Source organism: Cryptomeria japonica, chromosome 10, assembly GCF_030272615.1.
Source record: "Cryptomeria japonica chromosome 10, Sugi_1.0, whole genome shotgun sequence".
NCBI lineage: Eukaryota > Viridiplantae > Streptophyta > Pinopsida > Cupressales > Cupressaceae > Cryptomeria > Cryptomeria japonica.
The window spans coordinates 480,810,605-480,833,980 of NC_081414.1; the positions used below are offsets into that span (position 1 = coordinate 480,810,605).

General features: G+C 36.6%; 1 protein-coding gene across 3 annotated transcripts in view; it reads right to left on the minus strand.

The window, feature by feature from the left end:
- LOC131039370 (chaperone protein dnaJ C76, chloroplastic) overlaps window positions 1-20,493 on the minus strand; it is a 43,185-nt gene extending 22,692 nt beyond the window's left edge. For 2 of the 3 annotated variants that reach the window (XM_057972100.2, XM_057972102.2), the window contains exons 1-5: window positions 20,335-20,493; window positions 20,064-20,244; window positions 19,730-19,907; window positions 19,075-19,181; window positions 18,501-18,699 (exon numbers count right to left, since the gene is read on the minus strand). In XM_057972100.2, coding sequence (XP_057828083.2) covers window positions 18,501-18,699; window positions 19,075-19,181; window positions 19,730-19,907; window positions 20,064-20,244; window positions 20,335-20,372 — 703 coding nt within the window. In that variant the 5' untranslated portion in view covers window positions 20,373-20,493. Of the gene's footprint in view, window positions 1-18,500; window positions 18,700-19,074; window positions 19,182-19,729; window positions 19,908-20,063; window positions 20,265-20,334 lie in introns of all 3 variants that reach the window. The other variant, XM_057972101.2, reaches the window with a different exon arrangement.
- Window positions 20,494-23,376: the final 2,883 nt, after the last annotated feature.

Sequence of the window (23,376 nt, forward strand, 5' to 3'; positions counted from 1 at the left end):
AGGCAAAATGCTAAGAAATGAAATAATGATAAAATTATTAATAAAGTGACCAATTTCACTTTAATAACATTTTATTATTATTTTATCTATTATTATTTTGATTTTAATTATAAACATAAAGTAAAGTAAATTATTTAATTAATATAATAAAATTTTAGAAAATCGCTTTAATTAAAATGTATTGAATTTAATATTACTTATTCAAAGGTCCTCATAAAAGATATTTTTATTAAGTGATTTATTAATATCACTTGATAAATGTCTCATTACAAAACACCTATTAAGTGATGTTAATAAATCACTTAATAAAATGTCTACCCCTTAGGCACTTTATGGGGGATAAGATAGGAGAAAGAGAAAAAAAAAAAAAAAGCAAAGGCAAACAATGCCTTTGGCATCGATGAATACTTAGGGAATTCTCAACCCTAAAAATCTCACTTTATTCATCGATATTTTCTATCCTCTTTTGTTGTGGCGTGAAGCTAGGGTTCATGGAAAAAATGAAGGGGATTCTAGAGATATTCTGCACATTCGTGGACGTTGGGCACGATTTTGTTGATGCCGATAGTTGAAAATGTGAATTTATCGGCAACCCCTTGGCATTGGACACTTCATTTTCTGTTGTGACATGCCGCCAACGGTTTGAAGGCTGAACTTTACTTTTTTGATGATTTTGGGCACACTGGGGCTGTCGTGGACGCCATCTTTTGCAATTATCTGCAAGTCCATTCACTATTAGTGAAAACTGGGCATGATTTCGTTGGTTCTTTGGCTGCTGGGCACGATTTTCTGGCAAATGTCTGGCCGCCATGAATGATTTTCTTTACATTCTTTGCACTTAGTGAAAACTGGGCGCGATTTACTGGGTTCTCTTGCCGTTGGACGCCATCAAGGGTTTTTTGCAGCAAGCTTGAGCTGTTGGAAATGGTTTTTTCGAGCTGGGTGTATTGTGGCCGCCATGAGCTTTCATAGGGGCTGCGAAATCTGAGTTTTTGCCACAAGTCTCTTTGCATGAAATGCGAGGTAAGCTACAAAATTGGAAACCGACCCCATTTTTTGCAGATAGAAAGAGATTTTGGGCTATCTTTTGGTCACGGCCTTGACTGGTTTGATGCATATTTCCACTTCTGAAAATCGATTTTATCAAAAGAAACCCTTTCTGAAAACTTGCCTCCAGTATAAAACTGAAAAGAAATAAGATCTTCTTGCACTTTCCTTTTCCTCTTAGCAAAACTCAGAAACATGACTGAAAACATTTGCATACTGCTGGGCATTATCTTTTGATTTATCTTTTGGTTCACCATGGCATATCATCTAAGAACGAAAAATTTGAGATCCTTCCATCATAATGGCGATCTCAGGTGCATATTATTTTATACCAAATAACCCCCTACTTCTGAGCATATTTTATTGGGAAAAACTGCCATCTGGCTTTGTTGTTCGCTGTGCTTCTTTTTCTGAGCTTTTAACAGAGAAAGGTTAATTATAACTTGTATTTGACGCTTCTCTTTTCACTCTCTCTGCTCTGTTGTGCAAAAATATGAACTGTTATTGGGTTCTTGTGTGTGATTCTTTTGTCATGTTTGGACTGCATTGCATCTTCTTTTGGAAACCGTAAAACCTCTTCCTTCTATGCACTGAGAAGAAATTATTCTCTGGTAACAACTGATAAATCTGAAAAGGAATTGATAAATCTGAAAAGGATTAAAATATCTGCATTTTAGAGCATGGATCTCTCTTTCCTAGTGTAAACTCTTGCAACATGCTACATTATTGAAAGATCTCTGCATTACGCTCATACCTTCAGAGCTGCTAGAATACGTTGTTTTTGACAACCTATATAATGCACTGGCTTGTCTTTGTGTTTTAATGTTGTGACTGCAGCTGTTTAATGAATCTTGTATAAATGGCAAATCCGCATGCTCTTTCTCAAAACCTAGACTAAACTAGAACAGCCACTGATCATGTCCTCTTCATGCTGTTAAAAGACCCTCCGATGATGCTTTAACCTGATAATGCTTGACAGATACATTGAATTTCCTGTGTGTATGATGCAAAACAGGAGTTTGTGACTTTTGAAAATGTCCCTGATTGTTTTGCATGGAAACTATCTGAAGTGCATATTACCATTGCCGTCCTTTGAGTCTGAAATGTTGAATGTTGCATTAAGGTCTTTATGGACAGCTCTTATAACCCTTGCATCTCTTGTGGACATGCTCTGTTGTGTGCAGCAGTAAGTAACAACATTCTCTTGTTGATGTTTGGTAGATCATTACAACTTTATCACTGCCGTGTGACTGCATTTTTCATTGTAAGGTTTGTGTTGAACCACACTCTTCATACATGACTACTGCTGCTACCTTTGGTTTGAAAATAATAGCAACCTGCTCATTTACTGTATAATGGAGATTACTTTAGCATAAATACATCCTCACATACATCTTTTGAGTGAGGAAGGCTATCATTATGCTTATCGGCTGATTGTGTGATTGCATACTTGTATTTGCTGCTGTATACCCTTGCATTTCCAGCTCTCTCTTTAATCTATATGCTTACAAGCACTTGACTGTGACTACTCACTGTTATATATCAGCTGATTCGTACCTTAATGATTGAGTTTGCTATTCGCAACTGAGTTGCACAGTGGTAATGAACAATCATAAATGGAGCCCTTTGATTAAAGCTACCCTTGAACTAGTACTGTAACTTTCCTTCACTGCTCTTTGTGGCCCATATAGTTATTCCTCATTGAGGGTCTAAGACTGCAATATAAGTCATGCCTTCAATGTACACTATAGGACTGTTAAAACTTATACTTGAGCTGTCCTCTTTTGTTCATTTCTCAGTATTATCTGTATGCACATCCCCCTCAGGTCTAGCTCATTGCCATTCATCATTGTATATTACCTTTTGGATTGAGATCTGAAGTCCTCCTAGAGCTAGCATTTGTGGGACCTCGCCAATACATACCATTGCTCCAAGTGATTTGTAAAACCATTTAGCTTTGAACCTTCCAGCATTGGTGTTCTCGAAGCATGGAATGGTCCATATTTCATCTAATTGGAAATGAATTTCTGAAATTTTCAAGTCATTGAGCTGTTCGATGCTACACTTCTTTCATTGCATTGTAACCTCTCTATCTTGTTGCTGCTTGACTACAAAATTGATTGCTACCTTTTGTGACAGAGATACACTTGGGTCCCTTTGTGCATCTGTGAGACTGTATGTTTCTGAAAACAGCATGATTGTTTGCTCATTACATAGGCTTCAATGATAATTTTATGTCTCTCTACCTGTGAAGAGCTCTTTATGTCCTTCTTTAAATGTTGCTCATATTCGCATAGATACATCTTTCACTTTCATCTCTGAATATATGATCATATGTTAATGAGCTGTAGCTTTGAAAATCATTTTATTTACCCTTTGGCGACTGCTCTATATGTTGCCACAGATTTCTGATATAACTTGATTGTATGGGACATTGTTGTTGCTTTCATATGAGCTGGGCTCAACCCTTGTGGGAGCCTCATTTACCCCCACTCATTTGTGAAGTTTATGACCAGCAAGATGTTCTTTTCCTAATCCTGCACATGAAGCAAACATGTTAGCAATAATATGCATATGTATGGTGATTTTCCTTCGATTTGATATTTGCTTTTCTGAGACCCCTATGTGATGCTAATTATATGCATCTAATGCATGTGGGGACTATATATATATGCATGCATTAGTACACATATTAGGAATGTAGTCAGCCATTGCTTAGAATGAAATGTTCTAACGCATTGCATATTTTAACTCTCTTGCAGATACCAAAAGGAAAGCAGGTACAGACTACGACGAAGCAACAAGACAAAAGCAACATCGAGTCTACTCCAGCCGTTCCAGTCATTCAGGCAATGACTGGTTCCATTCTCAACATGCTCTCTTTATTTTTTGTACTCATGTATACATGTCTATGTATTTCCTTCCTGCACCTGATGTATGTAGCTAGTCTCACGGCTCTTTGTGTGGGACGCATGCTTGAATATCAATAAAAATACTTCTCTTTTTGAAATGAGGCGTCTCTCTCTCTTGCTGTTACAAACTAGGAGCATTAAAAAATGTAATCTTTAGTTCATCTTTTCTAGTGCAGTTGGAATGTAATATAGCAGAAGCAATTTGTACTTGTTCCATTTTGGAAAAAATAAGCATAACTTAACCTATTTTTCAGCTAGAAGCGAAAAATAGGTAATATTTTTGGCGACATCTGCTATATGTTTGCCTGCTAAACATCTTGACCAACTGCCTTAAACTATTCATTAGGCACAGAGTCACTGAAATTGCTGAAAACTGAAACAAACACGCTCACAGCACTTACAAAAACTTTCCTTCCAAGACTATCCGAACCTATTGAGTATAGGTGTATGGTTCATGGCAGTTTGCTTGAAATCTTACTATCATGCACCCTACATGTGTAATTGATAAATTAGGATAGGTCAACCACAAAAAACCTCTCGGAAAACACTCAGAAACTGCTGAGAGTGTTAATCTTTTGTGAGGCAGACATGCATTATGTGTGATAGTGACTCACTGATTCACTTTCATATGATGAGTGCCCTCTTTACATAATCGTAGCACCCTACAACAATTAACCACCGCAAAAACTGAAACAACTAACAACTAACTGCGCACGAAGCGCTGAGGGAAAACAAAACAGCAACTAACCAACTGTGCAGCAGCACTTATTCAGCAACAAAAACCTACTCTACTATATACAAGCTGTGATCATACCTCAAAAGCAATGCTTGAGGTGAATCCCGTTGACTGGGATTGGCTCCATATTGCCGTCCAGCTTGGAGAGCTGGAAAGCATTGTGCTGTTTACATTCAAAAATAATGTAAGGCCCGCTCCAAAATGCATCGAACTTGGAATGCTTTCCAGGCTTGCTTTTGAGGGTGTCCCATTTCAGCACCACATCTCCCTCGTGGAAGTTTCTTGGAGACGCTCTTTTGTCAAAGGATCGCTTCATCTGAGCCTGATGCTGCTCTATCTTGTTCATAGCATCCTTTCTAGTCTCTTCTAGCTCAAATAACTAAGCTAATCTCACTGTTAGGGGGCCTTCCTCCAGTGTGTCCAACTGATTTGCCAAGTCAAGTGCTGGAAGCTCGAATGAGATAGGAAGCCTTGCTTCCCTACCATACACCAGCATAAAAGGTGACTGTCCCGTGGACCTTTTTGGGGTGATCCTATCAGCCCATAAGGCTGATTTTAACTGAGTATGTCAAATCCGTTGGTTACCCCCTCCATTGTCTTCTTAATGATCCTAATCAAATTTTTATTAGTTGATTCTGCCTGGCCATTGCCTTGCAGATGATAGTTGGAAGACGTATTTAGGTAGATCCCTTCCTTGACAGCCCAATCAGAGATTTTAAAGCCAACAAAAGCGAGGCCATTGTCTGAAATGATGGACTCAGGAACTCCAAATCTGGCAATCAGGTCCTCATAAAAATTTAGAATAGCAGTCTCATTTGCCTCTTTGAGTGCCACTGCTTCAGTCCACTTGGTGAAATAGTCAGTGGCTGTAAGTATCCACTTATGGCCAGCGCTGGATGAAGGGTTTATCACCCCAATAAAGTCCAAACCCCACCTCATGAAGGGTTGTTCCATTTGGATTGGTTGCAAAGGTAAAGCTGCCAATCCCATTTTTCCAACAAAAAGGGCACATTCTTTGCACTTTCTAACCCATACATGTGCATCTCTAAATAATATGGGCCAATAATAGCCACCTTTCATCACTTTAAGAGCTGTCGCTCTTGGTGAAAAATGGCCTCCAGCTGATCCCTCATGAAAATCATGCAACACTTTACTTACTTGGTCAGGCCCAATGCATCTCAGCAATACACCATTAAAATCTTTACGGAACAAGATGCCATTGAGAAGTGCATAAGGTATGGACTGTAGTCTGAAATACCTTCTTTTAGCTCTGTCCAGTAGCTTAGGACACTCACCAGTTTGCAGAAAATGTGCCATTTCCTGCACCCAATCAGCAGTAGGAGTCAAAACTTTTGTCTGCTCGTCATCTTGCAGTGTTAGAACAGCTTCCTGTTCATGCTTTGGTGAGCTAGAAACGCCATCAGCAAGCTGTTCGCACAACCCTTTGCCTCTAACCAGCTTGATAACCTGAATCTTGACGTCATATTCCATCACCTTGGTTGCCCAACCAGCCCTCTTGTCATTAAAATCCTTGCTCAATAGAAACTCCTTTACGCTCGGGTGAGCAACCATTAGATTAATGCTATTGTTAGACAGCATGTGTTTGAATTTCTTCAAACTCCTGATAACAACAAGCACATGTTTTTCAACAAAAGTGTACCTTAGCTCGTAGTCTTTCAATGCTTGGCTGAAGAAGGCTAAAGGCTGTTCCGAGCCTTCATCGTTTTGCTGTACCAACATAGTTGAGATAGAATCTACATTACCATACGCGTACAAAGTGAAATCCTTAGAAAAATCAGGATTTAGAAGTGTAGGAGCAGTAGCCAATGCTTCTTTAATCAGCTCAAAATTTCTCTTGCCTTCCTTGGTCCAGCTATAAGACATTTTCCTTAACATAGCAGTTAGCGGATTCAGCAAATCTGCAATATCAGGGATGAATCTCCTGACAAAATTAATCCTTCCTATGAAGCTTTGCAGACCCTTCTTGTGAGCCGGTAAAGGAAGGGCCAAAATGGCACTTATCCTCTCAGGATCAATGGTAATACCGTGCTTGGAGACCACGTAACCAAGCAATCTGCCTTCATGGACAGCAAATATACACTTTTTGGGATTAAGAGACACCCCAAATTGTCTGCACCTCTCGAAGATTAGCCTCAAATGGTTTAGATGATCCTTTGCTTCCTTTGAGAAAACTGTGATGTCATCTAAATAAACCAACACTATTTTATACATCAAACCCTGAAACGCCATATCCATGGCTCGCTGGAAAGTTGCCCCTGCATTGGACAACCCAAAAGGCATCTTCCTATAGGCCATAGTACCCCATTTGGTGGTAAAAGTTGTCTTATATTGGTCCTCTTCTTTGACTAAAATCTGGTTATAACCAGAAAAACCATCTAGTAGAGAAAACATTTCAGAACCTGAAACTACTTGCAGAATCTGCTCCATAGAAGGTAGAGGATAATGGTCTTTCAGTGAGGCTTGATTAAGGTCTCTAAAATCTACGCAGAGCCTGATTTCGCCATTTTTCTTTCTTACGGGAACTAAGTTTGAAACCCATGAAGTATGCTTGATGGGAAAAACTATAGCGCTCTCAATTAGCTTGTCTAATTCCTTTTTCATCAAGGGCTCCAATTTGGGATTTAATGGTCTCTGTTTTTGTCTTACTGGTTTGGAATTAGGCTCGAGTTCTATTGTATGTTGTGCAAGCTTAGGGTCAAATCCCCTCAAATCAGAATATTGCCAAGCAAATATATCATTAAATTCTTGACAGAGGGATATAAATGCTTCCTCTTTTCCTTTGATATGAAATTTGCCAAGTTTAAGAAGCTTACCTCTTGAAACCTCAATCTCTTCATAGTGGTCCTGATCAATCTGAATGCTGGACCTTTCTTTCCTGACTTGGTCGTCAAAATTGAAGATGGATTCCAAGGAGACCAATCCCTTGGGTAACTTATTACCTTTCAGCTGTATGATCTGGTATTCGTATTGCTGATGGAACCTATCCTGATTTCTGCATGAAAACTCAGCCTCTTGCCTTATAAAGTTTACAATCTGCTGGTCATTTTCAAAAACTTGCCAAAAAACATTGTTATCTGGGATAGAAGGTCTAACAACAACCTTCACATACTGTTGCTTGCTGTCACTATTCATGGTATCTAGGATGTCATATTGTGCGCCTATGGCAGCAAGTCTATTAGCACTCTTATTCCTACTTCTCGGAATAGACAACAAATTGAAAGCACAGAATTCCTCTATCAGCTCCCATACCCTGTGTTTATAGCATTTCAAAGCATCATTTTTTGTGACATGAATGCTTCGTACCTGATTCACAATGAGTTCACTATCTCCAAACACTTGGAGACATCCGATTTTCTTCTTCCTTGCCCATAATAGGCCTTGAATCAACAATTCATACTCTGCTGTATTGTTAGTATAGCTGAACGAAAACCTGAAAGAAGAGTAATATTTTTCCCCCTGAGGTGATATAAGCATGCAACCTCCTCCTGAGCCATTTGAACTCCTAGAACCGTCAAAAAATAACTTCCAAACCTCATTATCATGCCGATCTGATTGCTGGACCTCAACTTTCATCAAGTTGGGAAGGAAGGTATCAGGTTCGTGCATTAAGTAAACCCCAAAACCAAGCTCCTGTAGCTGTTTGTTTACTGAAACTTGATTATTTTCAGCTGCCCACTCGTCTAATATCATGTCAGGAATACCGTCGACCTGTGTATCCAACTCTTTGGCCATAGGACACTCCTCTTCGTCAAGAATAGACAAGTTGGCATTTATAGCAGGGGGTACATAAGGTTCTATCTGGTCATTTGCTATTGCCTCTGACTTAATAGTGACCTTAGTGCCATACCTGGTCCTAAAAAACATGTGGGACCAATCTGAAGATAAATACCCACCGATCTTAGCAGTGAAATCCCGTGACAGACATATAGCAAAGTAGGGAGGTAAATCAATGACATAAACCTCTTGCGGAATGGCAAAACTTGGGCATGCATGCAAGGTCAAACTCAAATTTTTTATGACACCGACTGTTTTAACAGCAGTACTATCTAACTGGACTACTCCCTGTTCAAGAGGTTCATATTCCACTCCTAACTTGTTAGCTATTTGTTTGGGCATTACGGAGCTACTAGCTCCTGAGTCTATCATGCAATTGTGGACTAGGTGTTTACCAATGATTAGAGAAACATAGAAAGGAGGTGGCTTGACTTCTTTTTCTGGCTGTTCAATACCATTTTTTGAAACATTGGTAAGCATCACTCTAGATTGTTCATTGGTGGGCTTATGTGCCAAACTAACATCTGACAAGGCTGATTGTAGGAGGCTTTTTTGACCAAGGATAGCCAATGAGTCCCACATGGACAAAGTAACGTTAGCCTTTTTCATATGATCAGTGATATTAAAGGCAGGTACACTTACTTTGTTCTGAATTTTTGGAACAGCAACACCTTTTTCCTTTACAAGCACTGGCTGCGCTGAATCTTTTGGCTGTTCTGTACTTTCAGCAGATTGATTTGCTGGTAAAAACGGAACTTTTTGTCCATTAGATGAGCCAGCAGCCCCTTGTTGGGCGTTTGGAACATGTTTCTGCTGAGAAATACCACTATCTGTTTGTTGTCCATCATCTACAACTCTCCTTTTTTACCTTGTGTACGTTGCAACAGCATTATGTAATTGATTTAGTGCTTGCGGGTTGTTCATTCCACAAAATTCTTCCCTCTGAAAGTTAAGAAGGGACATTTCCCCTTGCATATCCAAGTGTATGGATGCATTCTGTTCTGTTGTATCATCCACTGGAACTTGTTGAACAACAGATGCACTTTGTACCATAAGAGCTTGGTTAATAAGACCATTAGAACATGTGGCCTGGTCATGAGGTAGATTGCATGGAAAACACCATTCAGGTTCATGCAACAAATTATTTTGCATAGGAACCAACTCTTTCGAGGTACTCGTAGCATTCGGATTATAAGGGTGAAATGGCCTTTGGTTCATAAATGGGCTTTGGCCTTGAGGATTTTGCTGGTATTGAGGTCAGTTTGGTTGGAAAGGGGCCTGATAAGGGGCTGTATTTGGCCTATAATTTTGGTTTTGCTGCCTTTTCAGGTTCACAATCTCGCTACCAAATGTCTGCAGCAATCCTTTAATCTCTTGTAAATCATCGGACTGCGCTGGAAAGTTGTTCTCTTGTCTAACAAACTGAGAACTTGGTGCTGGTAACGCTGGTGCAGCTGGGATAACAACTAAAGGAGGTATTTGCATTGCCATCGGTGGCTGAATAGTAGGAAAAATTGGTAAAGCAGGTCTTGGGGCAATTTTACCAGCCTGTATAAGACTGTTCTCATCTCTAATAGCTATAGCATATGCCTGGGGTAAAGAAGTGCCTCCCATCGATTGAACCATCACTAAAATATCACTATTCAAAGCTCTTAAATAATACAAGAAAGCGTGGTCAGCAGTAGGTCTTATCGTTTGTGGGATTCTATCCCAAGTCTTCTGAAAACGGTGGTTGAAATCTGACATGACTTCATGAGGAGCTCTCTTTATTGTAGACAGCTGCTCCATTAGAGACAAGTGGACTAATTTGTCCTCAAAGAACTTGCACAGCTCTTCCCCCAAACAATCCCAAGTGTCAATGGAGTTAACTGCAAGGCTCCTAAACCATTGCAAAGCCTTCCCTTTGAAGGAAGCTGCCAATAGTCTAATCGCCACATTTTCCTCTGTCACATGGTGGACAGCACACAGATTCGCCACATCTTTTATATGCTCCACTGGAGTGGTCTGATCCTCACCATTAGAGTATGGCAAACTCTTCAAAGCAGCAACAAGAATAGGATCATGCTGAGTTAAATTAAGTGGGCTGCCTTGGTTAAATGCCACGAATGGCTGATTTCTTGCAGGAATCATCGTTGCTGGGACTCTTGGAGCAGTATGAACCCCAACAGCAGGTGGAGTAGATTTGGCTCTCCTGGAATAAACACAATTTTCTTTCTGTTTTGCAGCTACTACTCCTCTTCTTCTAGGTGGGGATAAATGTAAATATTCAAAAGCTGAGGAACTACTCCTGGTTTGTATTCTTCTCATATGCAAAATAGACTGGTTTTACTATACCAGAGCTCAGAGTCACCAGGTATGTTGTAAAGATGTCTTCAAAAACTGAAAATTACTGCTGTACACACCAGAACAGCAGCATAAAACATCTGATAAAGACTGAATATTACACTTTTAGTCCCACCGGGCGTGCCAAAAACTGTTATCAATAAAGCCTGCACCCTCTGCTAAAGTTGTGAACTTCAGTTGCCTATTGAAACATGGGAACACTTCGAGGTTGTGGGTAACCTGAAGACTGAAGTGGACCTCCAGAGTAAGCTGGTTCTTTTCAATTTCTTCACCTAAACTAACAATTTCTTCAGGGAAAAGAGTGAGGAGGAAGACATAAAATGAAACTACTAACTAACAGGTGATACACCAAAATGGATACCAGAAAAACTTGGACAAACTGATTAACACAAGAAATAACCAGTAATAAAAGAAACCTTGCACAACTCAGAAAACTCATAACCTCTGCATCAACACTTCATAAGAAGACTATAAAAGTAATAATCTCAACAGGAGAAAAGATGTTTTCTCACAACCTGAGGTTACTCTTACGACTGGCACAACCTATGACCTACAACTGATTAGAAAAAACTCCTGCATAAAGGTGCTAACAGCAACAAAATCACAAGGATAAAAGATATCACATGAAACTGCATTAAGACTAAGCACACAAAAACAAGAAATCTGAGAAGGCAAAATATGTATTACTGTCAAAAGATGTTACAAAGCTTATCCAAACTATTCTGAAAATTGGTTACAAACTCCTTCCTTTCTGCAGAGAGAACTCAAAAAATTACAATCTGCCAGAAGCAAAAGGTAAGAACACTTGAAAAAAAAAAAGGGAGGTAGTATATATGCTTTCCAAAAAGCAAATAATGAATACAATCATCCACCTCCTCTTGGGCAAGCAGAACCAAAAAAGCCCACTTTGAAGACCTAAAACAGGTCTGAAAGGGAGAAACTTGGGCCAAAAATCAAACCAACTCATACTGCAACCATAAAAGCCTCTAAATGCATCATAAATGACTCTGAAATATCCCTGACAGGCCTGCAAGCCTTCATTAATGCAACAAATATCTCTTTGACCTCTTAAAAAAGAAAATACGTCTCATAAAGTGACTTTTTGAAATTTATTATTTAATTAAATATTTTGTTTTATTTTATGCTTATGTTTTAAAGGCAAAATGCTAATAAATGAAATAATGATAAAATTATTAATAAAGTGACCAATTTCACTTTAATAACATTTTATAATTATTTTATCTATTATTATTTTGATTTTAATTATAAACATAAAGTAAAGTAAATTATTTAATTAATATAATAAAATTTTAGAAAATCGCTTAAATTAAAATGTATTGAATTTAATATTACTTATTCAAAGGTCCTCATAAAAGATATTTTTATTAAGTGATTTATTAATATCACTTGATAAATGTCTCATTACAAAACACCTATTAAGTGATGTTAATAAATCACTTAATAAAATGTCTACCCCTTAGGCACTTTATGGGGGATAAGATAGGAGAAAGAGAAAAAAAAAAAAAAAAGCAAAGGCAAACAATGCCTTTGGCATCGATGAATACTTAGGGAATTCTCAACCCTAAAAACCTCACTTTATTCATCGATATTTTCTATCCTCTTTTGCTGTGGCGTGAAGCTAGGGTTCGTGGAAAAAATGAAGGGGATTCTGGAGATATTCTGAACATTCGTTGACGTTGGGCACAATTTTGTTGATGCCGATAGTTGAAAATGTGAATTTATCGGCACCCCCTTGGCATTGGACACTTCATTTTCTATTGTGACGTGCCGCCAAGGGTTTGAAGGCTGAACTGTACTTTTTTGATGATTTTGGGCACACTGGGGCTGTCGTGGACGCCATCTTCTGCAATTATCTACAGGTCCATTCACTATTAGTGAAAACTGGGCATGATTTCGTTGGTTCTTTGGCTGTTGGGCACGATTTTCTGCCAAATGTCTGGCCGCCATGGATGATTTTCTGCACATTCTTTGCACTTAGTGAAAACTGGGCGCGATTTACTGGGTTCTCTTGCCGTTGGACGCCATCAAGGGTTTTTTGCAGCAAGCTCGAGCTGTTGGAAATGGTTTTTTTGAGCTGGGTGTATTGTGGCCGCCATGAGCTTTCACAGGGGCTGCGAAATATGAGTTTTTACCACAAGTCTCTTTGCATGAAATGCGAGGTAAGCTACAAAATTGGAAACCGACCCCATTTTTTGCAGATAGAAAGAGATTTTGGGCTATCTTTTGGTCACGGCCTTGACTGGTTTTATGCATATTTCCACTTTTGAAAGTCGATTTTATCAAAAGAAACCCTTTCTGAAAACTTGCCTCCAGTATAAAACTGAAAAGAAATAAGATCTTCTTGCACTTTCCTTTTCCTCTTAGCAAAACTCAAAAACATGACTGAAAACATTTGCATACTGCTAGGAATTATCTTTTGATTTATCTTTTGGTCGCCATGGCATATCATCTAAGAACGAAAAATTTCAGATCCTTCCATCATAATGGCGATCTCAGGTGCATATTATTTTATACCAAATAACCTGCTACTTCTAAACATATTTTATTGGGAAAAACTGCCATCTGGCTTTGTTGTTCACTGTGCTTCTTTTTCTAAGCTTTTAACAGAGAAAGGTTAATTATAACTTGTATTTGACGCTTCTCTTTTCACTCTCTCTGCTTTGTTGTGCAAAAATATGAACTGTTATTGGGTTCTTGTGTGTGATTCTTTTGTCATGTTGGGACTAAATTGCATCTTCTTTTGGAAACCGTAAAACCTGTTCCTTCAATGCACTGAGAAGAAATTATTCTCTGGTAACAACTGATAAATCTGAAAAGGATTAAAATATCTGCATTTTAGAGCGTGGATCTCTCTTTCCTAGTGTAAACTCTTGCAACATTCTGCATTATTGAAAGATCTCTGCATTACGCTCATACCTTCAGAGCTGCTAGAATACGTTGTTTTTGACAACCTATGTAATGCACTGGCTTGTCTTTGTGTTTTAATGTTGTGGGTGCAGCTGTTTAATGAATCTTGTATAAATGGCAAATCCGCATGCTTTTTCTCAAAACCTAAACTAAACTAGAACAACCACCCATCATGTCCTCTTCATGCTGTTAAAAGACCCTCTGATGATGCTTTAACCTGATAATGCTTGACAGATACATTGAATTTCCTGTGTGTATGATGCAAAACAGGAGTTTGTGACTTTTGAAAATGTCCCTGATTGTTTTGCATGGAAACTATCTGAAGTGCATATTACCATTGTCGTCCTTTGAGTCTGAAATGTTGAATGTTGCATTAAGGTCTTTATGGACAGCTCTTATAACCCTTGCATCTCTTGTGGACATGCTCTGTTGTGTGCAGCAGTAAGTAACAACATTCTCTTGTTGATGTTTGGTAGATCATTACAACTTTATCACTGTCGTGTGACTGCATTTTTCATTGTAAGGTTTGTGTTGAACCACACTCTTCATACATGACTACTGCTGCTACCTTTGTTTTGAAAATAATAGCAACCTACTCATTTACTGTATAATGGAGATTACTTTAGCATAAATACATCCTCGCATACATTTTTTGAGTGAGGAAGGCTATCATTATGCTTATCGGCTGATTGTGTGATTGCATACTTGTATTTGCTGCTGTATACCCTTGCATTTCTAGCTCTCTGTTTAATCTATATGCTTACAAGCACTTGACTGTGACTATTCACTGTTATATATCAGCTGATTCGTACCTTAATGACTGAGTTTTCTATTCGCAACTGAGTTGCACAGTGGTAATGAACAATCATAAATGGAGCCCTTTGATTAAAGCTACCCTTGAACTAGTACTGTAACTTTCCTTCACTGCTCTTTGTGGCCCATATAGTTATTCCTCATTGAGGGTCTAAGACTGCAATATAAGTCATGCCTTCAATGTACGCTATAGGACTGTTAAAACTTATACTTGAGCTATCCTCTTTTGTTCATTTCTCAGTATTATCTGTATGCACATCCCCCTCAGGTCTAGCTCACTGCCATTCATCATTGTATATTACCTTTTGGATTGAGATCTGAAGTCCTCCTAGAGCTAGCATTTGTGGGACCTCGCCAATACATACCATTGCTCCAAGTGATTTGTAAAACCATTTAGCTTTGAACCTTCTAGCATTGGTGTTCTGGAAGCATGGAATGGTCCATATTTCATCTGATTGGAAATGAATTTCTGAAATTTTCAAGTCATTGAGCTGTTCGATGCTACACTTCTTTCATTGCATTGTAACCTCTCTATCTTGCTGCTGCTTGACTGCAAAATTGATTGCTACCTTCTGTGACAGCAATGCACTTGGGTCCCTTTGTGCATCTGTGAGACTGTATGTTTTTGAAAACAACATGATTGTTTGCTCATTACATAGGCTTCAATGATAATTTTATGTCTCTCTGCCTGTGAAGAGCTCTTTATGTCCTTTAAATGTTGCTTATATTCGCATAGATACATCTTTCACTTTCATCTCTGAATATATGATCATATGTTAATGAGTTGTAGCTTTGAAAATCATTTTATTTACCCTTTGGCGACTGCTCTATATGTTGCCACAGATTTCTGATATAACTTGATTGTATGGGACATTGTTGTTGCTTTCATATGAGTTGGGCTCAACCCTTGTGGGAGACTCATTTACCCCCACTCATTTGTGAAGTTTATGACTAGCAAGATGTTCTTTTCCTAATCCTGCACATGAAGCAAACATGTTAGCAATAATATGCATATGTATGGTGATTTTCCTTCGATTTGATATTTGCTTTTTTGAGACCCCTCTGTGATGCTAATTATATGCATCTAATGCATGTGGGGACTATATATATATGCATGCATTAGTACACATGTTAGGAATGTAGTCAGCCATTGCTTAGAACAAAATGTTCTAACGCATTGCATATTTTAACTCTCTTGCAGATACCAGAAGGAAAGCAGATACAGACTAGGACGAAGCAACAAGACAAAGGCAACATCGAGTCTACTCCAGCCGTTCCAGTCATTTAGGCAATGACTGGTTCCATTCTCAACATGCTCTCTTTATTTTTTGTATTCATGTATACATGTCTGTGTATTTCCTTCCTGCACCTGATGTATGTAGCTAGTCTCACGGCTCTTTGTGTGGGACGCATGCTTGAATATCAATAAAAATACTTCTCTTTTTGAAATGAGGCGTCTCTCTCTCTTGCTGTTACAAACTAGGAGCATTAAAAAATGTAATCTTTAGTTCATCTTTTCTAGTGCAGTTGGAATGTAATATAGCTGAAGCAATTTGTGCTTGTTCCATTTTGTAAAAAACAAGCATAACTTAAAAGCGAAAAATAGGTAACACTTACCTGAGCCATAAAACACTATAAATAATATAAAAATCACATTACATATGCCCATTCTTTAGTGCAAAATAATTAACAAACGATAAGTATCTTATTTATGAGTAGAAATATAGAAGCAAACCACCAAGGCAACCATGAATTAGATTAAAAAAAAAACGTTAGAAAAGTGTTGTATACTTTCCATGTTTAATAGTTTGGATGGGATAGACCTCACAAAATGACTCGAAAGTTGTGAGGCAATTTTCTGATTATTGCATTTTAGGGAAAAAAAAATTGGATGTTATTTTTGGGTATTTTTTATTTTCACCCATGCAATAAAACACTCATGTTTATCTTTTGCATGATTTCATACAATGTGTAAAACTGCTTTAGATTCTGCCTATTTATATCTGCACATGCTTAAGGGTGAAGCAACAGTGATATATTATTGTATTGGAGAATGGTTGAGCTTGTGCAATAGTGAAATTTTTTACCGTGCTAGATTTCTACCTGAAAGGGTTTTCCCAAGGGAAAATATTGTATATTGTCTTTACATTAATTAATCTGTTTTGTTTCAGATTGTATATGCACTACTTCTAATGTACAAATTTCGCGAGCTTCTTTTCCCCTACAAAGGCAAGTTACACTGATGTCAGCTGCATTAACAAAAGATGCATAAGAAAAGCTCCCAAAATTGAATAGAGGAAGGAATATCTTTCAATTGAAACCAATCAACCAAATGGTAAATTGAATTCGATCTTAAGAGATACATATTTGTCTACATGGACATTGTTAAATCAATGCATTGTTATCTGATTAGAAAAGGGTTTCAGCAGGATGGACAGTCTCATTCTAGACTGAAAAATGTCATCAATAATGTTTCTTATAAATACACCTAAAAACAAGAGTTGCAAAAGATAAAGAAAGCTGCAGACAACTATGTTACCCCAAATTTCCCGGACGGGGACGGCAGGGGATGGGGGTATGCGTTTCCGGGACGGTGATTTTTTTTGCCAATTTTGGGTACGGCTATTTAAAAATAGGAAAAATTAAAATATATAGGGAAATTTAAAATATTCATATGAAAACATGAATAAAGCATGCACATATATATTATAGAACCTTAACATATAAGAACTAGCAGAGATCTTATGCCAAATTTGTGTTAAATTGAGAGTCAAAGTCAAATTGCTTATAGAATTCATTGTCAAAATTCACTGGCAATATGCAGAATTTATGGGGACGTCCCCAAGGACTCCCTTGTCCTCGGGACGTCCCCGGGACGGGGACGCCTGAAAAAAATACTGGGGACGCATCCCCAGGTAACGTAGGCAGAGAAAGAGAATGAAGAGACAATCACTCAGATATTTGATCATGGGGTAACCATAGAAAATTATAAGTAACAAATAGATGGTGCACTATCAGCTAGGATATGATTGTTTATGGTAATATCATTTATGAATTTTCTATCTTTTTGCTTTTTATATTTCCTTTTTCTTATATGCATAAAAATTACATATGGACTGATAGAACGCCGAATTCCATTCAGCCTTAGGTGAAAAGTTTAATCATGATCAGGTCCATAGATGCAACATAAAATTAATAAATTTGGTCAGATTTCCAAACTGTTTTTTCTTAAGACTGTGCCCAGAGCTACCTTTTGTCTTGTAACATACTTACAAATATCAATGCAGTCATTTTGTTTCAACCCAAAATCTGCCAAGTTAAGCAAAATTTCCCGTTCCCTGTCAGCTAAAACGGGATGTGCACCTCACCAAAACAATTTCACTTGATGCAAATAACATGTTATGAACCTCTTAAGATACCAAAACACTAACATTTGTGAATATCTATTAAAATGTAAGTTACTTCAAAATCCAAAATAAACAAATCCTGCCAACTGATTTAAATCCTTTAACACCTTACAAATATGTTAAAGGCTTGATCGGTTGATCCCAATTCCCTACTTCATAAATGTTCATTATCTGAGCAAATCTCACTTGGTACTCTAAGTCTTTTAAGGCATATAGTATAATCAGGCCCATTCTACCTATCTATGACAAGCACAACATAATTTACTCCTAGGACACCTAGTATCGGTATTACCTAGAATGCTTTAATTGTGGATCTCTATTAATTATGTTTGAAGATAAATGATAAAAGTATTAAATCATCCTTGCGAACAAGTATATATGAAATGTCTTATTGGAGTGAGTACAGACTCTTCATTATGTATGTCCAGATAAAAAGATAAATCATATCAATTGTGGATAAATGCTTAGAAACACTTCGCTGCACATGTGTGATGTGTAGTAATAAGATACAAACCGTACCAGTTTTAACTGATTGCTTTTCCTTTAGCTTTTGCTTGTATGTGTTTGCTGCCATGAATATATTTGAAGGTCGCTCCCAGCCTCCGCCAAATACTCCATTGCTAGCTCTCGGATGTGGACGAGCCAAAAACTCAAGTATAGCCAAGTCTTCTCTATCAACCCAATGGATGCAGTTTACAGGACAAGAATCTACAGAAACCTATTATAATCCAATAAAATGAACCAGCTATATGAATTTGAAAGTGGATCTAAATTCAGACGCTAGAGATGGAAAACTGTGACTCTGGAAATTAACACTCTTAACAGAACCAGATATTGTTTCTTAATAGAGTTTCTAGATTATACCCACAAATCAAACTTAAGGATGGGACATTGCATCTGACCGTGTCAGTGCTTCTGAAGATCATTATCACATGTTTCTCTGAATTGCTAATTTGATTATCATCCCTATACATATGTTTCTCTAAATTGCTAATTTGAACATTATCCCTATACATATGTTTCTCTGAGTTATATTATGATAAAAAAAGCAAAAAAATTACACGAGGCAGAACAGAACGAGTCAGTTTTGTACCTTAATCTTAGTATCATCATCTCCATACTGAACTTTGACACGAGCACAGCCCGATGCTTCATCCATATGGAATGTGTTACTTGCATGGAAAACACACTCCCGACATCCTGCATTGATGAAAATTAAATTTAAAAAACAATAAAAGAATGTTACTGTTTGTGGGTTTTGAGCAAGAGCAAAACCAGTTTTATTTGTTCTAACTTTTCTATCACCCACAAAAAGTGTTGATCAGCAACTGCTGCCTGAAACAATCTAATGTACAGGATTCAGTGGGAATGACGGTATACAGGCTGACTGCTCAATATATCCCATTTTCACATCTTGGCAGCTCACCAAAAGAAAAGGATATTGACAAAATTTGAGAAACTCTACAAATGATAAGATATTTTTAATTTTCATAGAATCAAGCAAAAGTACATGTTGCGAAAAGATCCAGTGTCATTTTTTAAATGTCAATTCCAGAACGTAGGTTCTACAGGGCAATCTTATCAATGCGACAGACAAATGACTGCCAGGGTTCAGAAGAGTTGGAGAGTACACCCACTTCGAATTTTAAAACATTTTACCCATGAATTGTAAAACAAGTTTTTGGCAACGGAACATTTGGATATTACATGTAACATAAAAAAGGTATAGGCATATAAGAATTAGTTACCTATACAAGCAACTTCATCAACAAAGAGGCCCTGTGGCCTGTGAGGGCCATTCCATGAACTATAAGCTGAACCTGTGAATTGCCCATGTATGCCACTGGAAACGTTGTCTCTTATTCTTTCATGATCACTCATGAGACTCTTGTAAGCCTCGTTCAGCAACACTGTCATTGCATGCCCCTGCAACAAACAACGTAATTGTGTCTTCATTTTGATGAAAAGGTGGATGAAAAGATGGATGAAAATCAGTGGTACAAAGTTTTTCAGGAGCCTACTACTCTAAAATGACATAATATATGTTAATAAGAACGTAGATAATGGACAATGAAGAAAAACCTCTTGTCCTGCTACATCAGGATGATATTTCTTTTGCAGTTGTCGGTAGGCCTTGCGAATGTGTTGGGGAGAAGCATCCACTGGAACACCCAGCACTTGGTAGTAGTCTTCTCCATGGCATTCGCATTTTATGCTCCGAAGTTTCTTACCATATTGCTGAGATTGCTTTGGCGCACACCAACTTGTCTCGTACAAATTTACCTAGTTAATTGTGGGTTATGCATAGATTTTGCAATAATAAGAAACATATGGTGTTGCAAATGTTGCATACCTGGTGGTCTGCAGCTTTGGTGAAACAACAGGTAACATTCTAAGTTGATTCAGCTCACCCCCCCGCTTGTACACCACCTCTTTTATCAAAGATCATGTACCATTTTGGTCAATATAGTTAGCTGGTAAGGAGTGAGAAATTGTATGGTGAACGTGGTCTTACATGTCCTATCACCTTATGGATCTTTTGGGCTTTTTGAGTGATTTTGGCTGAGAGATTCTGTTTGTGTAGAGATTTTTTTTGTATGGGTACAATCAGGCCTGGAATTTGACAGGCAAAATGGCTGTTTTCCCATTTTTGAATCGTATTTGACAGCGTAAAAAATTAGTAGAACGTATGCATTGACATGCTATTTTTTTCACAAATTAATAAGCCATAAAATATTATAATAGATCATATATATTGATATATATTATTTTACAATGTTTATTATAAATATATGAATTTATTTAGAATATTTTAAAATGGTAGGATTAAGATATAATTGTTTCTAATTTTATATTATTTTTATATGAATGTTTAGCATGTTTTTTCTTATATAAATTTAGAAACTTTGTCGATTTATTTTTTAATATTTTTTAAAGATTGTCTTAAATATCAATATAGAAACTTCTAACAATTGAAATGATAAGATATAATTATTTCTGCTTTTTTAAAATATTGTAATAAAAAAATCTAAAATGATTTCTATTTTTATAATAAACAAGATTTTTGGGTTGAATTTAGAAACTTGCGAGTAAATTTAAGATTTTTTTAGTGCATTACTAATTTATCATTGTTTTTTAAATTTTTACATTTTTTTGATGGAATTATTTCTTTTCACTTCAATTGAATAAAAAACTTATAATAAACTATTCACAAATTAAAAAAAATTGACACTTAACATTTTTTGAAAAACGTAAAACGAAAGGCATTTAAATTATTAAACCGTCATAAAAAAATTCATGACAAACAGGGGTGGCCGTCAAATTCCAGGCCTGGGTACAATTATACATTAACTTAATTTAATTATTTGAGTTGTGGGTATAAATAATTAAGTAATTAATTTTAAATTAAGAAAGTAAATGTCAAGAAGAATTTAATTTAATGATGGAAGATGTGTTATGTTGATAAAGATTTTGAATTTGTCGTCATTGATTTGGCAAATGATACTTATTTATCAATGTAATGTTTTAGATCTTGTTTGAGACTTGTAATTTATTTTGGGTTAAGTTTGTACCTTTGGGTCTTTTTCTACATCCAAAGGTTCATCATTTATAGTGAGAATCCAATCGTGATCAATGCTTACCTATATTTTGGCTCACTTGGTTCATCTTTGTTTGCTTTGCCTTTGCTATACTTTTAAGATTGGTAGTATTTAGATATGATTTTTGGAGGGTTATTGATATGTTGCTAGGGGACATGCTCCCTTAGATCATCCCCCACAAATTAATGTAAAATGATAGAATATGATAAGCCCCAGCTATGCAAATGCTTCTAGGATGAGTGTGTAGATCTAGGTTCATTTTAGTGCACCATAGTAAAGCAATCTTCCTTAAAATACAAATAATATTCAAATAAATTCTTGGATGGTCAAATAAATTCAATAGAATACATTAATTACAAGAAAATATCAATAAATGAGACAAACTTGTGCTTAATATGCTCTAGGAAAGAAAGGAATAGGTAGAAGTCAACTAAAATTTGAATTTGAATTGTGAAATGTTAGAGGTCAAATCTATACAATTAGGGTATATTCCACATGTACAATATCAACCAATAAAATTTTGAGAGCTATACAATTCAAATTTCATTGTTTCACTTTCAACACATATAAGAAGTTACAATTTTGAGTTATGGTTCAAAGTAGTTATGATCAATACAATAAACAACTATCTCTTAGTCATTAAGAAAAGAAGGTGGGAATACAATGTCTAGGTATAAGTGCATGGATAGGCATAATAAATGAAGAGTAAAAGGGAATATGAGGCAAATATGGATAAGGTATGGATTACGGATGTGAAAATGTGTGTAAATGGAAGACTAACAACATGGGGTAAAGAGTTTAACTTCACATAAGATCATTGCCATTTGTCAATATGAAAATGTATTAAGCTATTTCTTTAAATAGGCACAAAACTAAATAGGAAGTGGCATAGACATGCACATTTTACCATTGCAATTTGTCTCCACTTAAAGGTGCATGTGAATCCTAGAAAGATCATATATATTAGACTATGTAACACTTGCAAATGTGCATGCAAAATAAATAGTTAATAGACATAAAAGTTTATCTTGGGGGTCCACACATTAATGAAACTATAATGCAAAAGGGGTAAGACATGATGCCATAAAGATATGTTCATGAAGGTGTATGATATATGGGAGAAGGCATGATACCCTAAATGTAATGGTAACTCAAAAAGTAGGATATGACAAGGTGGGAGCATATCAAATGTTATGGGCCTCCCTCAACCCACCTAAACTTATTTCATTTTATTGTGAAATTGATTTAATTGATTATATAAATTGATGTTGGATGATATATTGGTTATTATTAGCTCTTGTATAGCTTGATCTGCACGAATGATGACAATGTAGGTTTGATTGCTAATTCAATTATTTAATTATTATTTACCAGTTAATTTTGATGGATGGACTTATTAGTCTTTTTGGTAAATACAACCATACCAACATAAATATATTTTATCAAATAAGGGGCACTTGGTATGGTGTAAGTGGTTGGTACACATAGGAGAATAGTCCATCTTTGATCAATATGTTTGTTGGCATCATGCCTTATTTATCCAGAAAAAATATTTACATGTCTTGTATTCATTGTGTTGTATATTTGTTGTCATGAAATCTTTATGTATTCAAGTTATTTTTGTTTTCCATGTAATTCCTTCATTCATGGTATTATTTATTTTTTTATGCTAATTTTTATATTTGTGTGATTTATGAACTTCCAAACCCATCCATTTGAATGAAATATTTATGAAAATAGAGGTATTTCTACTTTTGTTGTGGCTTCATTTTATTTTATTGATTATGTGTAAAAGG